This window comes from Camelina sativa, chromosome 19 (assembly GCF_030686135.1).
Source record: "Camelina sativa cultivar CO46 ecotype springtype chromosome 19, ASM3068613v1".
NCBI lineage: Eukaryota > Viridiplantae > Streptophyta > Magnoliopsida > Brassicales > Brassicaceae > Camelina > Camelina sativa.
This window is the reverse complement of record NC_141898.1, coordinates 18,273,651-18,300,802: the sequence shown is the minus strand read 5'-3', so window position 1 is coordinate 18,300,802 and position 27,152 is coordinate 18,273,651. Positions and strand designations below refer to the sequence as shown.

The window sequence follows — 27,152 nt, the reverse complement described above, 5'->3', positions numbered from 1 at the left end:
AATTATTTGGACAGAATTTTGACTACTTCAAGGTATGCTGCCATCGGTTCGCTTTTTGTGTCGTATTCGCCGAAAAATTGATTGGCAACAAGCTGTGAATCACAGAAAGCGTAGATTCGTCTGATTTGCATCCCGCTAGCAAACTTAAGTCCGACGATAAGTGCTTCATACTCGGCGGCATTGTTGGTTGCTTGAAACCGAAGACGAAAAGATTGTTCTAAGATTTCGCCGGTTGGAGAAGTATGGCGGATTCCCACACCGGATCCAAGGTGCGAAGATGCTCCATCCACATGCAATGTCCATCGGTCGTCTGTTAGGTCAGTGGGGGTTGGCCCGGATACGTCTAGTGGTAGCTCGATTAATAAGTCGGCCAACACTTGGGATTTAGCAGCTGGGCGTGTGTTGTACTCGATTTCGTACTCGCTGAGTTCGATCATCCACTTCGTCAACCGGCCAGATTGATTTGAACTGTGTAATACAGATCATAGGGGCTGGTTGGATAGGACGGCAATGGTATGTGACTGAAAATATGGTCGGAGCTTCCTTGGCGATGTGACGACTGCCAGGGCGACCTTTTCGACTGTCAGGTAACACGTTTATGCATAATCAAGGGATTTACTTATATAGAAAATAGGTCGTTGTTCTCCTCGGTCGTCCTTGACGAGTACGCCGCTGACGGCGGATTCGGAAACTGCAATGTAGAGTAACAGGACTTCTCCAAACTCTGGCTTGGCAAGAATCGGAGGGGGAGGGGGTGGATAAGTAGCTCTTTAACTTGCTGAATGCATCGTGGCAGGCTTCGTTCCATTCGAACTTCCCTTTGGTCTTGAGGAGTTGGTAGAAAGGTAGGCACTTGTCAGTTGACCTGGATATGAAACGATTTAGGGCCGCAATTCGTCCAGTTAGTCGCTGCACTTCCCTAGCATTTTTTGGTGATGGTAGGTTGAGTATTGCCCTAATTTGCTTGGGGTTTGCTTCAATGCCTCGCCGGGTCACCAAGTAGCCGAGGAACTCTCCCGATTTGACTGCAAAAGTGCACTTGGCTGGGTTTAGCTTCATTCCGTACTTGTTTAAGACGTCGAAACATTGTCGTAAATGGGTGATATGATCGTTTGCCCGCCGTGACTTGACAAGCATGTCGTCTATATAAACTTTCATCGTCCTGCCGAGTTTTTCAGCGAACATTTTATTGACCAGTCGTTGGTAAGTTGCCCCCGCGTTTTTAAGCCGAAAGGCGTCCATGAAGGTCAGCAGCTCGTTTGTGATGAACGACGTTTTTTCCCGGTCGTCTTTGTGCATTAATATCTGATTGTACCCGGAAAAGGCGTCCATGAAGGTCAGCAGCTCGTTTCCTGCGTTTGCTTCGACGAGTTGATCAATTCATGGCAAAGGGAAACTATCCTTTGGGCAAGCTTTGTTTAGGTCGGTAAAATCCACGCAGACTCGCCATTTCCCGTTCTTTTTTTTTACGACTACTGGATTGGCCAACCAGTTAGGATATTTTACTTCGATGATGGATCCAGCGCCAAGGAGTTTGTCCACTTCGTCGTTACGGCTTGCGATCTTTCGGGTCCTAACTTGCATCGGTTTTGCTTGGATCGGCATTGAGTCCAAACATACTTCTTCTGTTGCAGCGACGCCCTGCTGAATTGGGGTCAGCTTTCCGTCGGTCGGTGACGAGCTGTCGTCGCTGACACGCTGCTTTGATTGCTATAACTTCTTTCCTGTACGAATCATGTGTTCGATCAGGAACCAGGCTCTTGCACTTTGTTGGTTTCCGCGTAGCGTATATATACCTTTAGGGGTTGGTAATTTGACGCACTGATGATACGTTGGGAATTTGACGCACTGATGATATCGTACTGCTTTCATCTTATGGATCCACGGGGTCCCAAGGATTACGTTGTAGATAGTCGGCTTGTCGATGACGGCGAACCTGAAATACCTGATCATGCTTCCCACGAAAATTGGCAGATCGATGGTGCCGACTGACATGATATGATCCCCATCGAAACCGGTCAAAGAATGGCATTCTGGCTTGATGTCACTCTCTCCGATCTCAATTTGTGCAAGGACGTTCCTGAAGATCACGTTTACCGAACTTCCGGTGTTGATCAAAATTCTTGTGACCTCGCTTTCGCCGATCAGTAGTTCGATGACCAGGGGATCGTTGTGCGGCAGATCCAAACCTTCTAGGTCGTTATTTTCGAAGGAAATCGTTCCGTTTTCGGAGCTTATTTTTGAAGGCCATGACTTCCTTATTTCGACCTGCTTAGTATAGTCTCTTATTGACCTGACCGAGTCATTGCATCCTGTTAATCCACCCATGATCATGTTTATCCGTCTTATGCTTGGGGGGCGCTGGTCGGCTTGTCGGTCTGTACGTTGCCATTTTTCATGACTGATGGCGCCTGGAATTTCCATTTCGTCTTCGCTTTGATCGGCGAGGGTTTTGGAATCCTTGACAAATTTTTGAGCGATATTCTCAGCTCGCTTGATGTCGCTGTTCCTGGGCCGGGTCGTCTTGCTTCTGTCGGATTCGATGACTATTGTCCCTTTTTTGTATCATTCCATCAGGATCGTTTGGAGGTAACGACATTCCTCAGTCGCATGGGTGGTACTTTGGTGATAATCACAATACTGGGTCGCACTGCTCTCACCTCCTTCCTTCCGGATGTATTTATTTTCGCCGATCGCAAAAGTTCGACGAGTTCGATCTTGATTTCTGGTAAAGTGTTGTCGTGGCTCGACATATTCGACTTTCGGAGCTGTGATTACTGGCTGTTTGGTCGCAACGCTTGTTTCGCCGGAGTGTTTCTTAGCGTTGACCACTTTCTCTTCTTCAAGCTTGATGTGTTTCGCGGCTCGTCCCAGGGCGTCAGCTATGGTTTCCACATGAGTTAAATATAGCTCTTCTTTAAATCAAGACTCGTACCAAAGTGCCTTATTGAGTGCAATGATAGCAGCCGCGTCTAGGATCGAGACGTTGACGACGACCTCTCTAAAGCGTCCAATAAAAGACCAGAGTGATTCATTTTATTGTTGAGTCAAGGCGTATAGGTCGGCATGAGAGTTCTTGTTTTCCATTAGAACAGAGAATTGTTTCAAGAATGCAGTTATCAGGTCCTTGATACTATCGATTGACCCAGGTGGGAGTCTTGAGAACCAGCTTAAAGCGGTTCCTGTCAAATGCTCGGCAAAGACCTGGCAGGCTCCAGCATCGTATTCCGTTGGGCTGAACTGTAAAGGGCCAAGGGATACGCCGAAGGTAAGCAAGAAGTCTCGCGGACCGACCATGCCGTCATAATAGCCCAACCTTGGCTTGACTGCACGTTTTACCGCCGTAGTAGCGAGTTTTCTAGAGAACGGGGTTCGTTGCGTTGTTTCGAGCATGAGATCCACTTCAGGTGCTTTACTTGATGCTCTATGGAAGACTGTTACCATTTCTTGCATCTTCTCTCGAATTTCTTTCAGCTTGGCGTCCTTTGTACCATTGTCTCACTCGTCGATGCGTGGGGCGGGATTGCGCTCTGGTTGGCCTCCTCGTACACTTGTCTCTAGCTTCGTCATGGCTGGGATGAAACTTGCCAAATTTTGCATGGTGGAGTGGAGATGGTTGATCTCGTCCTGAGAGTTGATTTGTGCTGCAATCAGCGCGTCTAACCGAGTATTAGTTTGCTCTTCTTGTTAGTCGAGACGCATCAATATCCTGCGAAAGAGTTCGTCTATACTGGAAACGGGTTGGCTACTGAGCAATGCGAGCTGCACAGGATTCAGCGTTGGTTCTTCGGTCGCCGGGCTGGTTAAGTTTGTCGCAATGACGAACGTCCCTGGGCTCTCTGTCGCCGCAGCCTTTCTTGGGGCGTCCGGAGTTGGGAGTGTGGTTTGTTCCCCTTGATCCGCCGCTGGAGTGGTCATTCCATCCGACGAACCAGCTTCCTTACTTCCTTCTTTAGTAACAATGGTTATCTCGTCTAGTTGTTGTAGGTCCGTTCTTCAAACTTTCGAAGAAGATTTCGACTTGGCTCCCCTTACCTGGCGCGCCAAATTGTTGATGTCTAAATCGGTCACAATTAGAATGTTTAAGTTCGGTAAAAGTATGGTCGAAGTTTTCTTCTATTAATCGGTGTAGGAGCACAAAAGACGGGTTACAATACAACTTAGACGAGTTAGCAAATAATGAACGAGTTAGAATGGACGAGTTAGATGGACGAGTCTTCGAATCCTTCGCTTTTAACCTTCAACGGGTAAAAAGCCTTGTCTCTCCTTTTTTCTCCTTTTGATCGAACGCCGTGCGCCCGCTTTTATAGGGAACTGTGTCGGTTCGTCCATTACAAAGACCAAAATACCTCTTCCCTTCCTTAAGGTTTATTTGGGCCTTCTTATGGGCTGGGCTTTTTGTTAGGTTACGGGCCTACCCCTAACACAAGATCAACCACACCTCAACCGGTGCTCTGTATCTCAACTTATAACCAATTTGCTTGAACAGATGCAGCTTGTTCGCAATTGTCAGACCGTCAACTTCATGACCATATACCCAGCGACCCGGATAGAATCTGTAGTTGATCTGCAGAATAGTTTGAAGCCCCAGGTCTCATATCTCTTACAATACCGACTTCGCCTCTACCCGATATGCCTCAAGAAACTTATCACCAATTTGATTCAACTGGTGTAATCAGACAGAACTCTATATTGCGGAACCCACCTCCGAGTTTTAACGATGTTTCCCATCAATCTAGGGAGTACCAGATGTCGTATTACATATACATCTGAAACCCCGACGCTTATGTTTCTAAAGGGACCAAGATCTCCTTAATCCAAGCTGTATTAAGAAAATTATCACACATCTCCCTCAACTGGTGTGATTTGTCAAAACCCTAAATCGTTGATTTGATCTTTCAAGAAAATCAAACTTTGAAGGCACTTTTTTGGCGTTATAGGAAAAACCAGACGCCGTATTACATATCAATCTGAAGCCCCGAGGCTTGTCGTTTTAACGAGATCTACCTCGTCTCAATCCGAGCTGTCTGCAGAAATTTTTATCGATTTCTCTAAACCTGAGATAATCCGTTAAAACTCCAAATCACAAATCCGACATGTTAAGAGAAACGACTTTGAAAGAAATTTCCAGTCATTCTATAAAGAACCAGACGAGCGACATGTCAAATTGAAGCCCAGATGCTCATCTTTCTAAGAAGACCAATTTCATGTCAATTGACTATTCCTACCAAAAGATATCACCGTGTTTCTGAAGCAGACACATTCTGTCCGACACATTCATCAAGATAAGTTTTCTATACATTCATATGTGTTAACTTACTCAAATCACCTCACGCTAGATATACTCATGCCATATAGAATCATCAAAACGGATGAACTTGGAGATCATTATCACTTGATCATATGCATTTGATTTGCTATCCTCTATACCACATGCCTTGGATTTCTTGATTTTTTATGCATGAATCGTTATTGTGAGAGATCTCTTCAACATGATGGCGTATCTGATCAGATCGGAAATCCGAACTCATTAGTTCCGAAAAAAAAAAAAACCGAGCCATGCCTCGCAAAAAGAAAAAAAAAAGAAAAAAAAACCGAGCCATGCTTCGTATAAACTTAGTTTGCGACTCCGAACTCATTACTGCAAAAATCCGGGCTCCACGCTCGCAAGTCAAGGACGAACATTCTTTTAAACAGACATGTTCAGCTCGTCCTTCAGAGAACTTTTCAGTTCGTCTTTCAGACAACTCTTCAGTTTGTCTTCGGATGAGTTTCAGTTCGTCTTCAGATAACTTGTCAGTTTGTCCTTCAGACAACTTGAGTTTCAGCTCATCTTTCAGACAACTTGAGTTTCAGGACGACCTGGCACTAAGAAGTAGTTTAGATTTCCTAACTGACTCCAGCGGCGATTAGCTCTCGGGCACACTTCAACCACGCAGATCGGGTTGTTATTGGCATATTGTGTTTTTTCTATGAATTGGATGTGAGATGCTCAACATACCCCTTCCCATCCTATTTATAGTGAAGGGGGGGGGGGGGGGGGGAATAACCGCTGAGTCCCAATATTTTTTACACCAATCATATTGTAAGAGCACATTCGCCAAGGACAATCAGATTGCGCTGCGAAACCGTGTCAGCATTAAATGCTGCGGTTACACACACAAAAAAAACTACTACTACTAAAAACCGAACCCAGAGTCTTTTTTTCGCCGTCCGACTTCCGAACTGGAGCAAAGGAGGTAAGCCGAAGTCCCGTACTTCGCCCTCCGCTAACGCATCTTTGCGCTTGGGTTGAATTACCTAATAAGGATTACTCGGTGTAAGCCGGGAGACGTCCCGCCCCTTGTAAAATTCTGATTAGAGAAAACTTTATTTCTTGCAAAAGAAATTTGTCCAACCATGACAACTTTTCAGTTCGTCTTCGGACAACTTGAGTTTCAGTTCATCCTTCAGATTAATTCTCAGTTCGTCTTCGGAAAACTTCTCAGTTTGTCCTTCAAAAAACTTTTCAGTTCGTCTTCAGACAACTTTTCACTTCGTCTTCAGACAACTTCTCAGTTTGTCCTTCAGACAATTTTTCAGTTCGTCTTCGGACAACTTCACTTTCAAGTCGTCCTCAGACACCTCACTTTCAGGTCAACTTCAGGCAGCTTCAGCTTCAGCTTGTCTTCAGATAATTCAGTTTCAGTTCGTCATCATACAACTTCAGTTTCAGCTTGGCTGCAGATAGCTTCGATTTCAGTTCATCATCAAATAGCTTCCGTTCTATTTAAATCTTTCGACATCCTGGCCACATACTTGACTCGCGTGAAACCGCAAAAGGGGAATAATCTGAGCCCAGTATCTCGCTCTCCTCAAAGTGGTCAATTATCATGTCGATACGAAAGTGTAATATCTATATCTTCAACAATGACATCTTGAGGTCATCCAGTTGTCAATTATCATCCCGATCTGAATCATCATTCAGTTCGGAGATCACAAACCTAATAGCCTGCGAAGACTGAGCTTCCTCTTCTGGAATTGCGAGCTAGCTGGTCAGCAATGAAGAGAGCAACCAACTTACAAAAGTCATTATGATCTACGACACGTCTCAACCTTGATTAGCAACTGTAACGGTGCATGATGTGAGCACGGGATCGGACACGCGCCGGACCCGGACACCTCTCAGACACTCATATCACCCGCGAGGACACGGTCTTCGTCCTTACCCAAGGACGAGGGCGCCAAAGACGTTAGGATCATAACTCGTACTCTTTTTCCTTACTTCGGGTTTTTCCCATGAGGTTTACCGGAGAAGGTTTTAACGAGGCGACGAGTCCTGACGCACAACGATGTGGTTCCCGCGTCCAGCCTAAGGACGTGGCCTATTTTGTCTTTTTCTTTAAGCTTTGCGTTTTGAACTTTTCTAGATCCTTCCTGAGCGACTCAGTAAACGATCGTGACCCGCGCTCACATCAGTTCGCGTGCTCGGAATTCAGTTTTCCAAAGTTTAGATCGAATATTTTTTCCTATAGTTCGGAAACTCGAATGGATAATCGAATCTACCGAACTGGGGGGGACTAATTCTTGGTGCGGGATTTAGCACCAACGACATACCGACCTAAACCGAGTAATTTTGCACATCAACTGAACCGGGGGACCCCCTTTTGGGTAAGCTAAACGGGCCTATAAGCAGAAGCCCGACGAAGTCACTTGACCGACTTCTGAGACCGCCCCCTAAGCCCGACTTGATCATCAGAAGAGGAAATTTATCATATTTGAAGATTCGAGATTTAAGGAAAATAGACTTATCTTGTAATCAATGCATTCATATAAATAGAGAGGTGTCCTCTCCTTGTAAGGCATCAAGCAATTAATACAAAAACCTACTTTTTAGTTGTTCTTGAGCGAAACCCTAACTTCTTCCTCAAGAGATCATAACCCCCTCTTTATTTTCTAACTTTAATCCAATCTTTCTAGAGAGATTTTAAGTGAATTTGTTCCCAATTTAAACAAATTCATTGTGTGAATTCTTGATTTAACAGTATGTATGAGATTTAAACTTTGAGTTTACTTGGATTATGATTTAGCATAATCGTATATTTTTTAAAGTGTGAAAATTTTGATTTCTCCCCGGTTTTAGCATCGAAAACTCAGAAACAATTATGAAAAAAATGTGTATTCAGCTTCTTCCTGACCTCAACGGTGAGTTGTGAACATCGACGAAACATCCTCACTGATCAAGAATACATTGGTCTAAAATATCATCGTCAAAATATTTTGTATCGTATAGACTAATAAAGCTCCTTTATGAATCTGATTGGATGGATTGATAAACAATACGAATAGGAAGGGCTATTTTGTTAATTAACAAGAACAGAGATAATTAATAACCCGAGTCACATGTGTATGTGTGGTTGGATACTTGGATAGCAAATCTCAAACCGGTAACACAATAATTGGACACTAAACCAATCACAAATTATCGGTTTGGTAGGTTCCTTTCGGTTAATGATTTACATAACACCGTCAATATATCTCGTCGCCAGTATTTTTTTTTGTTAAGCTTACTCTATTTCCATAATAACCAACCACACCTTTACATAATTGTTCCAATTCCAACCCTATAAATATACTCACGTCGATCGAAATCAGACTAGACTTTTCTTTTTTCTTAGAGAAGTTTTGTTCTCCGGCTTAAGGAATTAAGAAGAAGAGAAGCCACGACAATGCCGCCACATCCTCGCGAACTCAAGGCAGAAGACATCAGGCTCCCACCGGAGGTGACTCGTCTGCTCTACGTTCGTAACATACCTTTTAGCATAACGAGCGAAGAGATGTACGATATCTTCGGTAACTACTGCAAAAAAGGTGGTATTCGTCAGATTCGAATCGGTTGCGACAAGGCCACAAAAGGCACGGCCTTCGTTGTTTACGACAATATCTACGACGCCAAGAGAGCTGTCGATTGTCTCACCGGCTTCCAGGTAGCGAATCGGTACCTTATCGTGCAGTATTACCAACCCACTAAGATGAGCAGGAAGGTTGACCTAAAGAAGAAGGAAGAGGAGCTCGCTAAGTTGCAGGAGAAGTATGGAGTCTCTACTAAAGATAAGTGACCGATGTTCCTCGTGGCTGTCAGTTACTGCTGCGATTTACGGTTTTTTTAATTTATCAATTAGGGTTTTAATTGGGTGATGTGTTTTGAACTATTTTGCTCTTAAATCTTTTTTAATTTCAAATTGGCTATTACTTTAACAATTTGTTTGGCTTTGATCGTTGCAGTTGATGATCTTGGACAATATCCCTGTTTGGATGATCGAAGGGTTACTCGAAGCCAAACATGACGCAGCGGCATCGTAGTTACTTGGGAGGCAAGACAGGTTTTGAGGATTTTAAGATTTCCTTTATTTTTTATAAGGAGATGGAGAACCGCGGCCTAGGTCGAGATGACAAAACCCAAAAGATGGAAATCAAGAGAATGTTTCTCTTTCTAGAAGAATCTAGAAGATTATGATAAATGTTAATATTGAGCTTAGGGAATTTAGCATTATCTCTACATATATTGTTTAAATGTATCCTTATCTTAGTTTAGAAAGTTGTCTGTATGTATAAGAGATATAAAGCATAATCATCAAAGAAACATTTTTCTCTTTCAACAATATACAGTATATATATAACAACACTCTCCAAACCCCTTTTTAGATAATATTTATAACTAATCATGCAGTAATATACTTATTTATTCAGAATAATGATTTTCATTTTTATTATAATTATATGACCTTTTGATGTTTCTAAAAAAGAAAAAAAAAACTGTGTGACTGTGTAAGTGGTAATTTGATCTCTAACTGACAGAACATGATGCAAAAGCAAATCGGTAATTTATAGAACATGCCTGTCCATCTAAAAAGAGTGCGGTTAAACATGCTTTCAATTGCAATATATCAAATCATATAAACCATTTACAGAACATGATGCAAAAAAAAAACAACAAGCATGTTGTAGATGTGGAAGAAGCAGAAGATGAGCTGAGGAAAGCAGATATATATACATAAATTTATTAAATTTGAGATTGATGAAAGTTATTATTTGACTCTGTTAATTTCTGCAGGTTTTTACAGGTATTTTGTTTTATACCACGCAGTTAATAGTCTACATAACATCCACTGAAGCCACAAAAAAAACCAAGACATCGAATCTTAAATGGAAACGAGAACGCAGACAACATTAGGAAGCAAGGTCTACATAAGTACATAACATCCATTGAAGCCACACAAAAAAAACAAAAAAAAAAGACAAGTAAACCTTCTCAAGTACTCTGTTTGCAAAAACCCTAACTTACTAATCTTAATCTAAAGTCTTCTCCAACTTCTGGCTATCATTCCATCAGAGGAAGTGAGGACCAATGAGCTTTGCAATCTCGAGGAACCCAACCCGATCTTTGCCTTCGAATATCTTCTTCAGCTTCTCGTCACATAGTATTTCTCTCTTGTTTTGTGGGTCCTGAAGAACAAATTAGTCAATCAGTAAAACATCATTGTACATAGCAAAAGAGAAAAATAAGCAAGAGCTTTCTAAGAGAAAGTAACACAATAAGTTTTGGCTACTTGGTTGCTTATAGACTATAAAAGCTACAGAGAAACAACATCTTCAGCACTTGAAACACAATAGAACAAGAATTTCAAGAGCTGAAAGAGAACCTAAACCAAACAGCAAAAATACCAAAAGTTGCATCTTAAAAAATTGAAATACAATAGAGAAGCATTTCAAGAGCTGAAAGAGTTCCATCTTGAGAATGCCAATCTAGACATTTATCTAGTACTAGAGAAAAAGGCTCATGAACAGAGAGGCTGAGAAACATATCTGTCACCTCAAAGGACACACATTGCCAAACATGTTCAAGTCAGACTCAATCAAAGAATCAAAACTGCTTATACACATCTACCACAAAAATCATATGAAGCAATTGGTCACTAATATCAACTACTATATAACAATCTTCACTCCCAATAAGCAAATTTTACAAGACATTCAAACTACCTTCATTAGTTAATAGACAAGCTCTAGATTGCAACTATGCACAGAAACAAAGTTCTCAGCTTTAAGTAATAAGAAGACAACCCTTATCCAATTTTCCTACCAGAAACCCTAAAATTTGACCCTTTTAAAACAGCAAACAGCCAGATTGAAGAAATCAAGACATAACCCTAAGAAAGACCAAACCAGAATGTTGTAAAGAGAGAAACTAGATTTGATTTACTTGAAGGTCGTGTTCTTTGATGTAAGCCCAAATGCGTTTGAGAGCTTGTGTGCGAGGGATTTCAGGAAGACCGACGATGTCTTGCATCTCAGGGGTCACTGGTCGAGGCTTCATGATACCGCGTGGCACTCTCTTATTGGTTGCGGTTGGCTCGGAAGACTCAGTCGCAGATGTTACTGCTCGTACCAAGCGTAGCTTAGCCGCCGGGTGAGAGGCGAGCCTGAGAGAAGAATGAGGAGTCGATGCGTTGCGGAGCGATGGCGTTTTGATGCAGAGGAAGATGGAGAATGTTCCGGAAGAAACCGCCATTTTCGGTGTGATTTTGTCTGTGTGGTAGTGTGAATTTGGGGAAGACGAAAGGGGGGTTTTGTGTTATCCTTTTAACTTTTTTTTTTTTTCTTTTTGGTTTCTGATTTTTGGGGTTTTTGTCGTAATCGAGGAGAAATATTTATTTGCCCTTTACATTTTCTTTTTATTTTTTTTTAAACACTAGATTTATCGGAACTATTACATATGAATTTACAGTCAAACTTCTATAAATTAATAAAATTAGAATCATGAAAATTTATTAATTTATAGAGATTTTCATTTTTCTATAAATTAATAATTATTAATTTATAGAGAAGCTTTCCTAATTTGGTAAAAAAAAAGTAAAAAATAAGATTTAATCGTTATAACTAATATTTTTATAAAATCAATTACAAGGAAAATAACAATTATCATGTTTTTGAATATAACACTCAAAGATTTTCATGTAATAAAAAAATTAAAAATGAACTCTAACAAAAATTGATGTGTATATATACATATATTTAGATAATTTTATATAATTATTAATTTATATTATTGACGGGACCATATATTAACAAAGGATTTTCAAAAAAAAATATTTTATTATATTATTGAATTGTGTCTAAAATTACACTAGTCCCATCTTGGAACCGAAAAAAATATTAATTTATAGAGATTATTAATTAATAGAGGTTCTACTGTATATGGACCAATCCTGCTCCATGCTCTTGATGGAATAATTGCGCATCACATGAGATTGTCTGTAAATTTGTCTCCATTAATCTGCAAAATTAATAAATTGCATTATCCGGGGCTCGAACTCCAGACCTCCTAGTGAAGAAGCATTAATAAACCCTAAGCCAACCACTCGGCCAACGGGCTTCCACCTTTTTCTTGTCTTCCTTAATTTTTTTTAATTAAAATATATTAAAGGCCTTTTTGAGTATTTAATAAATTTCTTTTTTTACTATTGTTGCATGTTTGAATTCGATATTATTTTTTATAATAGTACATTAAAAACAATTTTTTTTTCATGCAATATCTTATTCATATGGTTTTGATTTGCATGAGTATGTGTGAGTAGTTTACTTGTTGGGTAATAGGGTTTCATGTTATCGTTTGTTTAAGGGTGTTTAGATCTGGTTTAGTTCATCTTAGTTCTTTGTTCTAGGTTTATTCTTAATGCATATTGCTTGATTAGCTAACTAGTGATTGATCATAGGCGTATTACACATCACAAGTGTTGTAAACTCGCTCGCAATAGCCTAGACAAGTATCGTGTTATAATCTGCGTCAGTTGAGTTATAGAACTTTACAGATTAGAATTGAACTTGCTTTAATTGCTAGGATATATGCGTCGTTGCCTGCGAAAGTTGAGTAACGGAGTATATAGACTTTAGATAGGTGATTAGCGAGTAGCTTATCTCTCGTTCCTTCGTGTTTCGTAGTCCAAAGACGTTTAACCATTGAACTTCCACACCTATTCCCTTTAGGCTTAAACCGGTGCTTGATACCCTGAGAATTTCCTACAGCCCAACATTCCGTCCATTTATATTTCCTTAGTTTATTCGCATTTAGTTATAGCTTTGTTTAGTTACGAACCCAACCAAAAACCCCCATCTTACTATTGTCTTAGCCATTTTCCTCTCTAGCAAACTCTTAACCTGATTTATTCGTCTCTGTGTGATCGATCCTTAAATACTACTACCGATCAACTGTGCACTTGCAGTATTCGTGTGGTCTTTTGAGGTAAAAGATTGAAGTGAAATTCCACACACATAAAGCTTTTCGGCGCCGTTGCCAGGGACCTATTAAGTCACTTTTGAGTTTAAAGACTAGGATTATCGTCTAGGATCTTTTATTTTTGTTTTTAAACTTTTGTTTGGCATTTATGTTTCAGTTTACTTTGATATTTTCTTTTAAATTTTCAGGAACTCTAGGGTTAGCTCAATGGAGAACCAGAACCACAATTTTGGAGACCTTAACAATCCTCCACCTGGGAGGAACGATCAAGGAGTTGCTATGGATGATGAAGAGTACACCCGAGAACATGATGATGTTCGTGAGCAAGATCAACTTGATCCATTCGTTCAAACCATTGCTGAATTTGATACCCCTTATCAACACATTCAAGACCGATCCGCGATTCAACCTACAAGACCGCCACAAGATCATTTTAAAATAAGCCCTCAAGTTATCACCTTGGTAAAGCAAAACCAATTTCTTGGTTTTAGCACGGAGCACCCAATAGACCACATTGAACATTTCGAAGAAATATGTGGAGTAACTGCTACATCCAAGGAGTCTCAGAACTACTCGATGTGCAAACTTTTTCCGTTTTCCCTTGAAGACAAGGCAAGTAGATGGTTGAAGTCTCTGCCTCCGGCATCGATTACAACTTGGGAGGAATGTAAGGCCGCTTTTCTAAATCACTTTTACACCAGATCTCGCTCCAACCTCTTGAGGAGTAAGATACAAGGATTTAGACAAGGAAAAACTGAATCATTTAGTGAAGCTTGGGAGCGCTTCAAAGCATATGAGAGAGACTGCCCTCATCATGGTTTCACAGATGGTGGCTTGATGAACAAATTTTATGAAGGAGTTGACCCTAAAAACCAGCTATCTCTAGATATAGCAAGTAATGGTAATTTTGCTACAAAGACGATTGAGGATGCTCGGATTTTAATCTGCAATTTAGCTGAGAGCGACAACAACTACCGCTCGACCCCTTTGGACATGGAGGAAGATTCGAATCAAGCCTCGGATATTAGACAGCTCAAAGAAGCAATGAGTTTGATCGTCGAGCATATTCAAAAAGGAGACGACACCTTCGAAGATGAGGAAGGATTTTGTGATAAAGAGGAAGAGTTGAATTACATTGGAGCTAAAAGCATCTACCAATGGAGGTTTTATAACCGAAACTTCAAAGATCAAGGACATCAATTCAACCGAGGCAATTTCCGGCAAAGAGTTACATTTACCGATTTTCAAGGTTTTCAAAGAGGATTTCCTAATCCAACCACGAGAGATCCAAGCCCTGACTTGAGAGATTGGATGCTAGAAATTGAGGCCAACGTACAAGCCTTTATAGAAGACATAAAATTGAAGATGAGCGATATGTATAAGGATCTGAACGACAAGATGACATCCCTTACAATCAAGGTCGATAACCTCGAAAAGCATAATAAGTAAAACGTTCTTATTCTTGAGAAATACAAGGAGCCCATTTTGGAGACCAATGAGCAATTGCTTAACTTAGCAAACTTAAAAGCTATAACGTTGAGGAGTGGAACAACCTACAAAGAACCAGAATATCTGGAAGGATACTTGGAGAAAGACCAAACACCAGAAGTTATTCCCGTCGAAGAGGAATACGGAACCATGGGGGAGAAGGGAAGAGAAGAGCTTATCCACGAGGAGCTCACCAAGGACACTCCACCTCTCGTTCCACCTCCGACGCGCATTTATCAACCCAAGGTACCATATCCAACTAAAGTTTCTAAGAAAGAAAAAGAGAGAGCCAAACTCAAAGAGCTTGTCGGGGAACTATCGGTAAGACTACCTTTTATTGAAGCTTGTGCTATGATTCCCCCTCTAAGGAAGTACATGAAGAGTATTTTGACAAATAACATCAGTTTAGAAGATGGTGTCATGGTGATTACGCAAGAGCGCAGTGCAATTCTACAAAATAGCATTCCTCAAAAGCTAGGAGATCCAGGCAGTTTTGTTTTATCATGCAGAATTAAAGATGAAGTTTTTAACCGCTCTCTTTGCGATTTGGGATCTAGTATCAACATGATGCCATGGTCAGTTGCCAAACGACTGGGATACCATTTTTTCAAGCCTACAAAGATCTCATTGGTCCTTGCGGATAGATCGATTAGACGACCTGTCGGGATTCTAGTTGATGTGCCGATCATTATTGGAGACTGCCAAATCCCTACAGATTTTGTGATCTTAGAGCTTGAGAGGGAGCCTAAAGATCCTTTGATACTTGGTCGTCCTTTCCTTTCCACAGCCGAAGCTATCATTGATGTTCCCAACGGAAAGATCGACTTAAACCTTGGAGGCTATGTTATGAAGTTTGACATGAATGAATCATTGAAGCTATCGATTTTGGAGAACTTAGATAACCCGATCTTCACCAACAACGATTTGGAAGAATACACTAGCGGAGTATGCAAAGATATATTCTTTGATGACCCCTTGGAGATAACATTGACTAGAGCACTAGAGGAGTACAACTTTCAGAAAGAAGAAGTCGAATATTGCGCAAAGATTCTTGACTCCGCTGAAACTTGTGAGAACATTGTTGCATATCTTGATCTCGATGAAGAGAACGACGCTCCTAAACCACCTAAAAACACACCAGCCGCTGTAGCAGACCCATGGAGCGAACTAAGAGCCCCCAAAACCGAGCTCAAGTAGCTCCCCGCTGGTCTCAAGTACGCTTTTCTTGGACCTAACTCTACTTACCTTGTTATTATTAACTCAGGTTGGATGATGTTGAGACAACCATGCTTCTCGCCGAGCTGAGAAAGCATAGAAAAGCACTAGGTTATTCACTTGAATACATTCAAGGAATATCTCCCGACCTTTGTATGCATAGGATCCATTTGGAAGAAGGATCCTAAAATTCTATTGAGCATCAAAGGAGATTGAACCCAAACCTTAAAGAAGTGGTCAAGAAAGAAATAATGAAGCTTTTAGATGCATGAGTGATATATTCTATTTCAGATAGTGCATGGGTAAGCCCATTTCATGTGGTACCCAAGAAAGGAGGAGTGACTGTCATTAAAACCGAGCCCGATGAACTGATCGCAACAAGGACGATCACCGGCCACCGTATGTGTATCGACTACCGGAAGCTCAACGCTGCAACAAGAAAATATCACTTCCCCTTACCATTCATTGATCAAATGCTAGAAAGGTTAGCCAATCACCAATATTATTGTTTTCTAGATGGTTATTCAGGTTTCTTCCAGATTCCAATCCATCCGGATGATCAAGAAAAGACGATGTTCACCTGTCCCTACGAAACGTTCGCCTATAGAATAATGCCCTTTGGTCTATGCAATGCTCCAGCCACTTTCCAACGATGTATGATGTCCATCTTCACGGAATACATTGAAGATTTCATAGAAGTCTTCATGGATGATTTTTCAGTCTACGGTTCGTCGTTCAAAGCATGTTTAGCCAATCTCGGAAAAGTCCTACAAAGATGTGAGGAAAAACATTTAGTTCTTAATTGGGAGAAGTGCCACTTTATGGTGAGAGACGACATAGTTCTCGTTCATAGAGTATCCGAGAAGGGAATTGAAGTTGATAAAGCAAAGATAGAAGTCATGATGAATCTGCGACCGCCGAAGAATGTTAAAGGAATAAGAAGTTTCCTTGGGCATGCTGGGTTTTATAGACGTTTCATTCAAGATTTCTCCAAGACATCAAGACCTCTCACACGCCTACTTTGCAAAGATGTGGATTTTGAGTTTGATAAAGATTGCCTGGCTGAATTCTATAAGATTAAAGATGCACTAGTTTCAGCCCCGGTTGTTCAACCACCAGATTGGGAGTTACCCTTTGAAATTATGTGTGATGCTAGTGATTATGCAGTTGGAGCCGTGCTTGGACAAAGAAGAGACAAGAAACTGAATGTTATTTATTATGCTAGCCGAACCCAGCTAGATGAAGCACAATGCAACTACGCAACTACGGAGAAGGAGCTTTTAGCTATTGTGTTTGCTTTTGAGAAGTTTCGATCATACCTTGTAGGATCAAAGGTAATTGTTCACACTGACCATGCAGCTATTAGATATATACTGTCTAAGAAAGATGTCAAACCGCGTCTCATAATGTGGATCCTCTTGCTACAAGAGTTCGATATCGAAGTTAGAGATAGAAAGGGAGCAGAAAATGGAGTCGCCGACCACCTTTTGCGAATGAGGGTGGAGGAACCGATGCCTCTAGATGATAGTTTGGCCGAAGAAAATGTCTACGTCATTGAAGCTGTCCCCATGAATAACAAAACAGCGCCGCCGCAAGCACTACGTTCGCAAGCTAAAATACTTTGCATTTTAGTTTCAGATTAAAAAATAAAATAAAATAAAAAAATATAAAAAAATATAAAATAGAAAAGCCAAAAAGAAGGAAGAAGAAGGACCATGGATTGGCAATGCACACTATGACTAGTGGCAAGCACCACCTACTGACCGGCCATGTTTAACGTGATCGACGTACGCCAAAGGCAACAGATCATCACCGTCCTTGGGTGATCGATGCCGAGAGTCCCCACCAGCCATACCAACCGTAGTCAATGCCATGTCTTACGTACTGTGTCCGCGTACCATGTACTATGTACTATGTACCATGTACTATGTACCATTTACCATGTACCATTTACCATGTACCACGTACCATGTACTACGTACCATGTACCACGCCCACCGTACCAGCTGCTGCTGTCCGCGACCGTTCACCCGTGTACCGCGAGACAACTCCAAACCACCACCATCCTCACCACCTACCATCACCATTCTTTCATTTAGGTATGTTTTTCTTATTTTTATTTTATCATTTTTATTGGTGGTTTTAGGTTTTTGTTTCAAGGAGGATGCATTTAGAGATATATCAAACACAATTCGAATGAACTTAGCCTAGTTCAAACTCGATGTCAAGCAACCAAAGGAAATTACAAACGGTTAGTCACCACACTTTCATTCCACAGCCGAACTCTAAGACACTTTTTGGGCAACCATAAAACGTCTAAGAGTCGACACAAAATCATTCCATCAAGGTGACATTGTTCTTAAACCCTACACTTTTCCTTATGGTTTTTAATCCTCAACACTTTCTTTTTTCCCACTGAGGACGGTGTGATTTAAGTCTAGGGGAAGAATGTTCCATCTTATACTAATGCTACTTTCTATTTTGTTGACTTGAGACCTTTTTCCACTTTTTACATCAATAATCTTGACGTTTTTATCAAGTCACATTTTTTTATTATTTTATTGAATCAAAACTAGAAGTGGATTATGATTTTATTCTAACGATTTATTTGATTTGGATTAACACTCTTATGACTCTTGATTATGCTTGACAACAGAACCAAAGTTTGGAAAGACTATGAGCCGACTCAACAATCCCCCAAGTCCCTATTCGATGGATATTCAGATGATCTAACGTTGTCTCTAACTTTAATAGGACCTAAACCGGACTTAATTTTCAAGCCATGGGATTTGGTATACATTGGACTAGATCTCTACATTCAAGCCACACAAGACATTGCACTTCTTCAAAAGTATGTTTCCCTCTCTCTTCCCTTTAATACTCGGAAAAAAAATAAATAAATAAAATAATAAATAAAATAATAAATAAAAAAGAAAATAAAAGATGAGATGATTTTGATCAGTTTAGAGGGATAGGTAAATTACCTGTGACCTCATTATTCTACTCTTGAGTCAAATGATCACACAAAGCTTGGAAGCGAGGGGTAGGTAAATTACCGATGACCCCAATATTCGCCTACACCTTTGATAAAAAAAAAGGCAAGAAGTGAGAAAAGAGAGAGGAAAGGACTCATACGAAGAAAGTCTTGGCTTGAAGGGAGTCTGCAAGCCATTGATCGATTTTCCCTTGGTAAGATTTCACTTTTTATTATTGCTTAATTTATGTAAAGAGATGACAATGAAGATTTTGGAGACTCTAAAGAATTGTGGGATCAAGGAGAGTCGATGACTCTCATGGTGGATTACAAATGAAAGTACCTAATGTCAAGGCAAATAAGAGTGCAAAGACAATATCCCCAAAGATAAGTGAATTTCCATTATTTTCAAAACCTCTTTTCCATGATTTACTTTGATTGTTTGCTTGAGGACAAGCAAAGTCTAAGTCTGGGGGAGTTGATAACATCATTATTTTACTCACTTTAGCTATAGTTTCCATATGCATTTAGGAAGAGTTTGATGAGATTTCTAGTATAAAAGTTCTATTATCAAGTATTTCAGGTTTCAAGAAGGTTTTATAGGTTTTATAGCAATTTTGACCAAAAGACAAGGAAAAACGTTTTAGGAAAGTTTCAATGCTTTACAGTACGGGAAACTTTTGAAGAGCTTTAAGAACTCAAAATATATCATGCTTGGTGTCTATGGAAAGATGGAAGAGTCATCTTTCTCCTAGAAGTGTAATCGAGTCAATCCATCCAGCCATCCGGAAGATATTACCGATTTACCAGAACATATTATGAACCGACGTAGGAAGAACCGACCAGCCGATGGGCTTCTATTCAAGGCCTGACCAGCGACCATCACTGAGGCCCAGTCCAAGCCTCCTCCACGGTCCAGAAGTCTATTTCGCCGCCCCTTGTCCTGCACTCAAGAAGAAAAAACGTTTTTACCCTAACAAGCCCTAATCCAAGACAAAACCCTATAAATACTCTTAAGACTTAGGGTTTCAAGGTGTGCTTCCAATGTGTCTCTTTTCTGCCTCTTAATTACTCATCCATGCCTCCAGCAGCAGCCCGAGAGACGTCCCTAGACCTCTACTCAGCCGTCGAAGTTCGTTTATCTACAGCTCTCTTGGAAGTCATCACCGTTACCTTTGAAGTCACCAACCTCTTTCTAGTTTTCTGTATTTTCGGTTTCCTACTTGTTTAAGGAAGAAGAATCATCTACTTTGTATCACAGAGAAGATCTCTAAACCCTTTTATCATACTTCTAATCTTATATGCAATATCTTATTCATATGGTTTTGATTTGCATGAGTATGTGTGAGTAGTTTACTTGTTGGGTAATAGGGTTTCATGTTATCGTTTGTTTAAGGGTGTTTAGATCTGGTTTAGTTCATCTTAGTTCTTTGTTCTAGGTTTATTCTTAATGCATATTGCTTGATTAGCTAACTAGTGATTGATCATAGGCATATTACACATCACAAGTGTTGTAAACTCGCTCGCAATAGCCTAGACAAGTATCGTGTTATAACCTGCGTCAGTTGAGTTATAGAACTTTACGGATTAGAATCGAACTTGCTTTAATTGCTAGGATATATGCGTCGTTGCCTGCGAAAGTTGAGTAACGGAGTATATAGACTTTAGATAGGTGATTAGCGAGTAGCTTATCTCCCGTTCCTTCGTGTTTCATAGTATAAGGACGTTTAACCATTGAACTTCCACAGCTATTCCCTTTAGGCTTAAACCGGTGCTTGATACCCTGAGAATTTCCTACAGCCCAACATTCCTTCCATTTATATTTCCTTAGTTTATTCGCATTTAGTTATAGCTTTCTTTAGTTACGAACCCAACCAAAAACCCCCATCTTACTATTGTCTTAGCCATTTTCCTCTCTAGCAAACTCTTAACCTGATTTATTCGTCTCTGTGGGATCGATCCTTAAATACTACTACCGATCAACTGTGCACTTGCAGTATTCATGTGGTCTTTTGAGGTAAAAGATTGAAGTGAAATTCCACACACATCACCGTTCATTCAAGATAGCCGGATCAATGGTAGCAGGTCAAAGCATTTCTAGTTCAGCCCAAAAAGATCTAAATTTCCCAAAGTGTTTAGTGAACTCCATTTCTTCTTGGTTAAGATTGTTGATAGCTCTCTTGATTTCAAAGACTCGGTTTAAGTTGGTGGTGTTGTCGAACACCGTTTGAAGAGTATCCCATACGTCTTTGGTTGTCTTGTAGTAGGAGTAAGCCTCGAGGATGGGAGCAACAAGTGCATTTTGGATAAGAGCCAAAACACTTTGGTCTTCTTGGAACCACTTCTCTTCACCACCAAGGGCAGTCTCTTTGTCATCTTCTTATTTAGTGGTAGTTTCCTTAGGAGCTTCGCTTGTAGTGATATTGGTCCATAGCCCTCGGCCACATAAAGCTGTCTTTGTGATTCTAGCCCACAACAAATAGTTCTCTCCTTTGAGAGTAACTGGAATAATCAAGGTTTTGTTACCTTCCATAGTAGACCGACCGTTGGTTATTGATATTGTCCAACGGTTAAAGAAAAGTGTTTAAGAATTCGAGAGATGAATGAACGAGTGTGTAGAACAAAGTAATGAGATTAGTGAATATGTTTAGAAAGAGGAGCGTTTTCGCTATGATACCATGTAAGTTTTAGAGTAGAATAGGTGTAACTTGAAGAACACAAGAATAAGAGAGTTTGCGGATTAGAGTGTAGAGAGTGTAGGAGTGTAGAGTGTAAAGGAGAAGAATTCTCACTTCTTACTTAGTTTTGTTCCTAATTACATTCTAAATATAGAATCTACAAAGAGGAATATGCTGTACAAAGATTCTATGCACAATTATCCTAGTTGAAATTGGCATGCTTACGCTTAAACTAATATGTGACTTCTTAAGCTCCCACTTGCCTAACTCGCCAACGGTCATATAGGAAGGATCTAGAGAGAGTTGACTTTTCTTCACATGAGCATTGTGAAACTTCTCATGGGCTTTATTGTTGGATGGCCGAATGGTACGGACGGCCCCTTTGCGTGAGTGTACGGACGACGGTTCTTCATGAAACTAACTTATACTTCCAACAGAGAGGCTAAAGCTTCCTACAATCTCTCTGGTTAGCCGCTGGGCGACTCATCTTCCCAAGCCATTCACAGCAGCCTTTGGATCTCTGTGGATGAGACTCATACATGGTTTCGGAACACTAGCATTCCATGGTTTCCTGCCCAACCGTCAAACGTCCAGGTCCCCTCTATCTATCATGTTGTTGCCTGTTAGACTTTACCTAGGTTCATTGGTTAATCTAGATGTTCGAAGACTGCATCTAAGACTCTGTTTACCTAGAATGTTTTGGATTTACATAGGCTTTGTTAGAACCCTGGCTATTGCTCAATATGTGACATTTTCTGCGGCTTCTTATAACTGGAAGAAACAAGAATTGTTTAACTGTTTACTATCTAGTACTTCTAGGTCTCAACTAAAACCCTTCAACCAAACCTTGAGTTCTATATCCCCAACCCAAACGACCAATCCTAAACTCTATCGACCATTGTCAAACCGGCTACATGCTTTGTATGGATTTCTTAATCTCTTTGGCAAAGGGCGTCATATGAGAGAGAACCCACCTGCATTGTCACCGTTTGTCATACATGTGGTTTGGTTTATCTCTACTTCCCCAGGTATGGTGTGGTTGTAAAGGTTTTCAACGCTATGGTTTATTGCCATGTACCCCAATGCTCTCATCTGACAAAGCTAAGCAATCAGCCTTCAACATCTTATCCACCTACCAAACCCTTTCTATGTTATCAACAACCCAAAAGCCCAAGCATGATCCTTAGATACCTTTGGCAATCTGACGTGCTTTGTGTGGACTTCTTAATATCTTTGGCAATAGGCGCCAAACGAGAGATAACCCACCTGTACTCTTACGTTTTGCTATACTCCTTTAGCTACTGGTTTTCACTCCCCTGTATGGTCTGATTTTATTGGTTTGCAGCTATATGGTCTACTGTCCCAAAACACAACGTTTTCATCCGACAAAGTTAGGCAACCAACCTTCAACATCATCTCCATCACCCGGATTGTAACCCACCAAACCAGTTGCAACGCTTTGCCTTGATTGTTTCTTTCTTCAACGTCAAAGTGTCCTATGACCACGATGTGCCATCCATCGCTATTGAGGATGAACTATCAAGTGACCATGACCTCACATGTTCACATGTTTCAAGCTGCCTTTAGGTGCTTGTATCACAGCTCTCATGGATCATTACTTAATGTTTAAGGCTTTGGGGAAAGCCATTATTTGTAACTTTTCTAAACCTTTGGGATCTTGCTCCTTACCCTGTATTGGTTTGGTCTGAATGAATGAAAATCATGTTTGACAAAAAAAAAAAAATGCCATGAATATAATGATTAAAAAAAAAAATCAGTTATTATGCATTCAAATTGTATAAGAGATGTGGACAAAGAATGATTAACAAGCAATACAAATACTTTAAACATAACTAATAACCTAACCACCAGTAATAACATAACTAATAACCTAATCTAGAGATTTACATTGTCCAAAACCCCAAACATACATCAATTTTCGTAATTCCTTATCAGGCATATCATATAAGATGGATAATTATTTTCCCCACTAATTAATCACATGTCTGTTAAAACTCAATGTATATACTGCCATGATCAAATGGTATATAAATGACTTAGGAGTCAAATCTACAACGACCAAAAGTTACACTAAAAATTTGTTAAGACAATAATAAAATGATTTGTTTGTTGTTCCTAAATTAATCAGAAAATAAAAAAATATATAAATCAGTAAGATAAAAACATTGGCATAGAAAATTCGCATGGATTCATGAAAGCGGATATTAGATCATTAAAAAAATGATGATATAAGCTACTTTTCTTGAACTGAAATCACTAAAATAAAATTAAACCGTTCTCATAGCAATCCCAACTAAACTCTTGTTTGATTTTAAGAATTTAAGCTAGCATTAAACTAAACTCTTGGTGCTCGACACAAAACACATGATGGATTCACTCCTCTGTTCCAAGACAACATAAGGTCACATGTTGTAAGCCTATTATGTACAACAAACCAGAGCATAAATGAGTACTTAGAAAAAGAATTCGAGAACCAGATCCCTTGTTACAAACATGACCAAAGGAGCAATATTTGTCATTGTCATACCAAAAAGATTGTTTGTAATCCACTTCTAACCTCCATCATGTGGAAACCCTTAACTTGTGATACGTATTTAAACAACTTCTTAAAATCGATTGTTGTGGTAAATAAAGTAAACTGGTTCAAATTAATATGGTGAATAGTCTAGGATACTAGCTCTTTCTGGGTTAATTCGGTGAAAAGGGAGCTGCTACTACCTACGCTCAACATCATTTTGGTGAGTAAAGGATACCACAAATACATGGGGTTTTGGATTTGGAAATTTTCTTTCTCATTTATAGTTCATGTTTTGATTTAGCAAAAGTTTTTTTTCCGTTCGCTTGAGCAATAGTTAAGATTTTGGTTTTCCCATTCACCAAATACACGTTCGAGAAAAAAAAAATCTTCTCTTTGTCGTTTGCCACCAAAAAAAAATCATTTGCTCTATTTTAATTTTTAACTTCCAAATTTTAGGCTATTCACCTAATTGATCCTACATTTATATATGAAGTGGCAGTAACATTGAGCTGTCTGGAAGAGCACATGAATAATAATAGTCACTAACGAGATAAGAATCCAAAAAAACACTCATCAAATAATTGAAATAAATATTATTCGATCTGTTCAAAAGCATCCATCGTAAAACACAGAACGCCCCACCCAACCCCACCATTCGACATGCTATCACCAAAAACACTCCATCACTTCTCCCCTTTACTCATTTCATAAGGAACAACAAACTTTATTTTTGTAATAAATCGTTTTCTTTTTTTTTTCACAAATAAGGAACTAACTTTTGTAACTTTGTTTGAAAGACAATCTTATCTTTTCTTTTACACATTTTTACTCCAATTTTTCTCTCTTTATTTGACAACTATTCCCAACCTTTTTCTATCCTTTTCCAAATTTGTTTGGTATTTTTCATAATTGTGCATGTTGAACAAAAAAGAAACTCTTAAGAAATTTATAAAGAAATAAAGCTAACTAGTAACAATATGCATTACAAATTTTTGTTTAAAAATAACTTTTGTTGTTACTTACATGTTTGGAATAAAGATTAACTTAAAAGCTTTATATTGTGATTAGTACAACTCATACACATCCCACATCCCTTCATAATTTGGTTAAATGAAGGACTCGCCAACGTGTCAACAGATCTAGCACCGCCAACTTCTCACATGGCATCATGGGGTATTATTATTATACACTACTAAAAGAACCAACTTCAACACGACGCCATGTATCTGCGTTTTGATAATAATTCCCACTTTTTCCTATTTAAATAAATCCTTCACTTTCCTCCTTTTACATTTCCTCACTCACTCACTCAGAGAGAAAGAAAAAAAGAAGAATCAAAAAATGGCTCGATCTTTCGCTATCGCTGTGATCTGTATCGTCCTCGTCGCCGGCGTCACTGGCCAAGCTCCAACTTCACCACCAACCGCCACACCAGCACCACCAACTACAACAACTCCTCCACCAACAGCTACTCCCCCTCCCGTCTCAGCACCACCACCAGTCACAACTTCTCCTCCTCCAGTCACCACCGCACCTCCTCCAGCTAACCCACCACCACCAGTCTCATCTCCTCCTCCTGCTTCTCCTCCACCAGCAACTCCTCCTCCAGTCGCTTCTCCTCCTCCTCCCGTCGCTTCTCCTCCTCCAGCAACTCCTCCTCCCGTTGCTACTCCTCCTCCAGCTCCTCTAGCTTCCCCTCCTGCCCAAGTTCCGGCTCCAGCACCGACCACGAAGCCAGATTCTCCATCTCCTTCCCCGTCGTCTAGCCCACCTCTTCCGTCTAGCGATGCTACTGGACCTAGCACCGAGTCGGCCTCTCCTGGTCCTGGCCCTTCCACCGATGTAAACGACCAGGTTTGTAAACTCATTCTTCTAGATCTTGTACAATGTGTTTGAGATCTGAGATGTTTTGACTTTGAGACTTGCTTGATTTGTCTGAAACTGATTAGATCTAAACCAGTTTGAACTAGAAAAAAAAGTGAAAAACATGTTTAGCTCAATTTAGCAAGAGAATGCTAGTCCACGATAATGTGCGCCCGTATCGGTCTTGATGATTTTGGTCTGTCTGCCTCGAGATCTTCGGATCCGAGCCGCGGCGCGTGGGTGCAATAATCACGTGACATTGTCAGTCTGCACGTGAATAGTAAATAATCCCACGTGGCAATATGCTTTTGGACCAAAGTAGATCTAAGTTTAACTTTAGAGTTTGTAGTAATAAAATATAGTCGTTAAGCGTGATGGACGGATTGTCTTAATATCTGCTCTCCCAAGATTATTTTAAGTTTTTTCAGCCCCTAGATTTTAGGATCTTTTCAAATGTATCCCAGGATTAATTTAATATACCAGAAAAGTCCAATTTTGAAATTAAGTGATGCTATGGCTTTTATTATCCGACAAACTGAAATGCTGATATGAAACCTTATGTTTTGCAGAATGGAGCTAGCAAGATGGTATCGAGCTTAGTATTTGGATCTGTGCTCGTATGGTTTATGGTCTAAGTGGAGTCTTTTGGCCACCACAGCAGTGTTCCTTGCATTTATTATTATGTCGTCGTCTTTTGTTTGTTCCATTGTATTGCTTGGGACTGAATTCTTTTGGGATTTATTATCTTTTGGAGAGGATACTACTGAGAGAGCTTGAGATGGAGATAGCAGCAGGATTTATTTTGTTTGCAGATACTTTTGTGGCTTCCTTTCGCATTCTATTTGATTATTATTAGTGTACTAAATTCCTTTTTTTCTCCATGCCTATATTTCTTTCCTTTTGCCGTGTCTTCTTTCTTGATAACACACTGCTAAACTGGCCATTTCTTATGCGATTTACATACTAATCTAGAGGCCAGTAAAACCTAGAAGAGTAGAAGAGGAAGAAAATTATAAGATAATAAAAAATTTGCATGTACCGAAATTTTTTGAGAAGTTTGGATGTACTGGACAAACCAAACCAAGTACAAAGGAGAAACAGAGAAGTACACAAGAAAGT

General features: G+C 40.0%; 2 protein-coding genes, 1 non-coding gene and 1 pseudogene across 3 annotated transcripts; 2 read left to right on the top strand and 2 right to left on the bottom strand.

Moving 5' to 3' along the window:
• The first annotated feature begins 8,708 nt into the window (after nt 1–8,708).
• Nucleotides 8,709–9,098, top strand: LOC104767987 (splicing factor 3B subunit 6-like protein pseudogene; annotated as a pseudogene).
• Nucleotides 9,099–10,181: 1,083 nt separating this feature from the next.
• LOC104766691 (zinc finger CCCH domain-containing protein 44) lies at nt 10,182–11,684 on the bottom strand. Its single transcript, XM_010490629.2, has 2 exons — nt 11,243–11,684; nt 10,182–10,485 (listed from the first exon to the last, which is right to left on the bottom strand). Exons 1-2 carry the CDS (start codon nt 11,549–11,551, stop codon nt 10,369–10,371), a joined length of 426 nt encoding a protein of 141 aa, XP_010488931.1. The 5' UTR covers nt 11,552–11,684; the 3' UTR covers nt 10,182–10,368.
• A 2,303-nt stretch (nt 11,685–13,987) lies between these two features.
• On the bottom strand, nt 13,988–14,097 carry LOC147920756 (small nucleolar RNA R71). The gene has a single exon (XR_015591932.1). It is a non-coding gene; the product is annotated as a small nucleolar RNA R71 (small nucleolar RNA).
• Nucleotides 14,098–25,195: 11,098 nt separating this feature from the next.
• Nucleotides 25,196–26,912, top strand: LOC104766692 (classical arabinogalactan protein 9). Its single transcript, XM_087500504.1, has 2 exons — nt 25,196–26,024; nt 26,603–26,912. Exons 1-2 carry the CDS (start codon nt 25,512–25,514, stop codon nt 26,666–26,668), a joined length of 579 nt encoding a protein of 192 aa, XP_087356630.1. The 5' UTR covers nt 25,196–25,511; the 3' UTR covers nt 26,669–26,912.
• Nucleotides 26,913–27,152: the final 240 nt, after the last annotated feature.

Excerpts from the sequence above, each read along its gene's own strand:
- LOC104766691 (XM_010490629.2), bottom strand. The coding sequence starts at position 11,551 with ATGGCGGTTTCTTCCGGAACATTCTCCATCTTCCTCTGCATCAAAACG. Across the intron at positions 10,486-11,242 it reads TCAAAGAACACGACCTTCAA|GACCCACAAAACAAGAGAGA; the intron begins GTAAATCAAATC and ends TTTGTTCTTCAG.
- LOC104766692 (XM_087500504.1), top strand. The coding sequence starts at position 25,512 with ATGGCTCGATCTTTCGCTATCGCTGTGATCTGTATCGTCCTCGTCGCC. Across the intron at positions 26,025-26,602 it reads CCACCGATGTAAACGACCAG|AATGGAGCTAGCAAGATGGT; the intron begins GTTTGTAAACTC and ends TATGTTTTGCAG.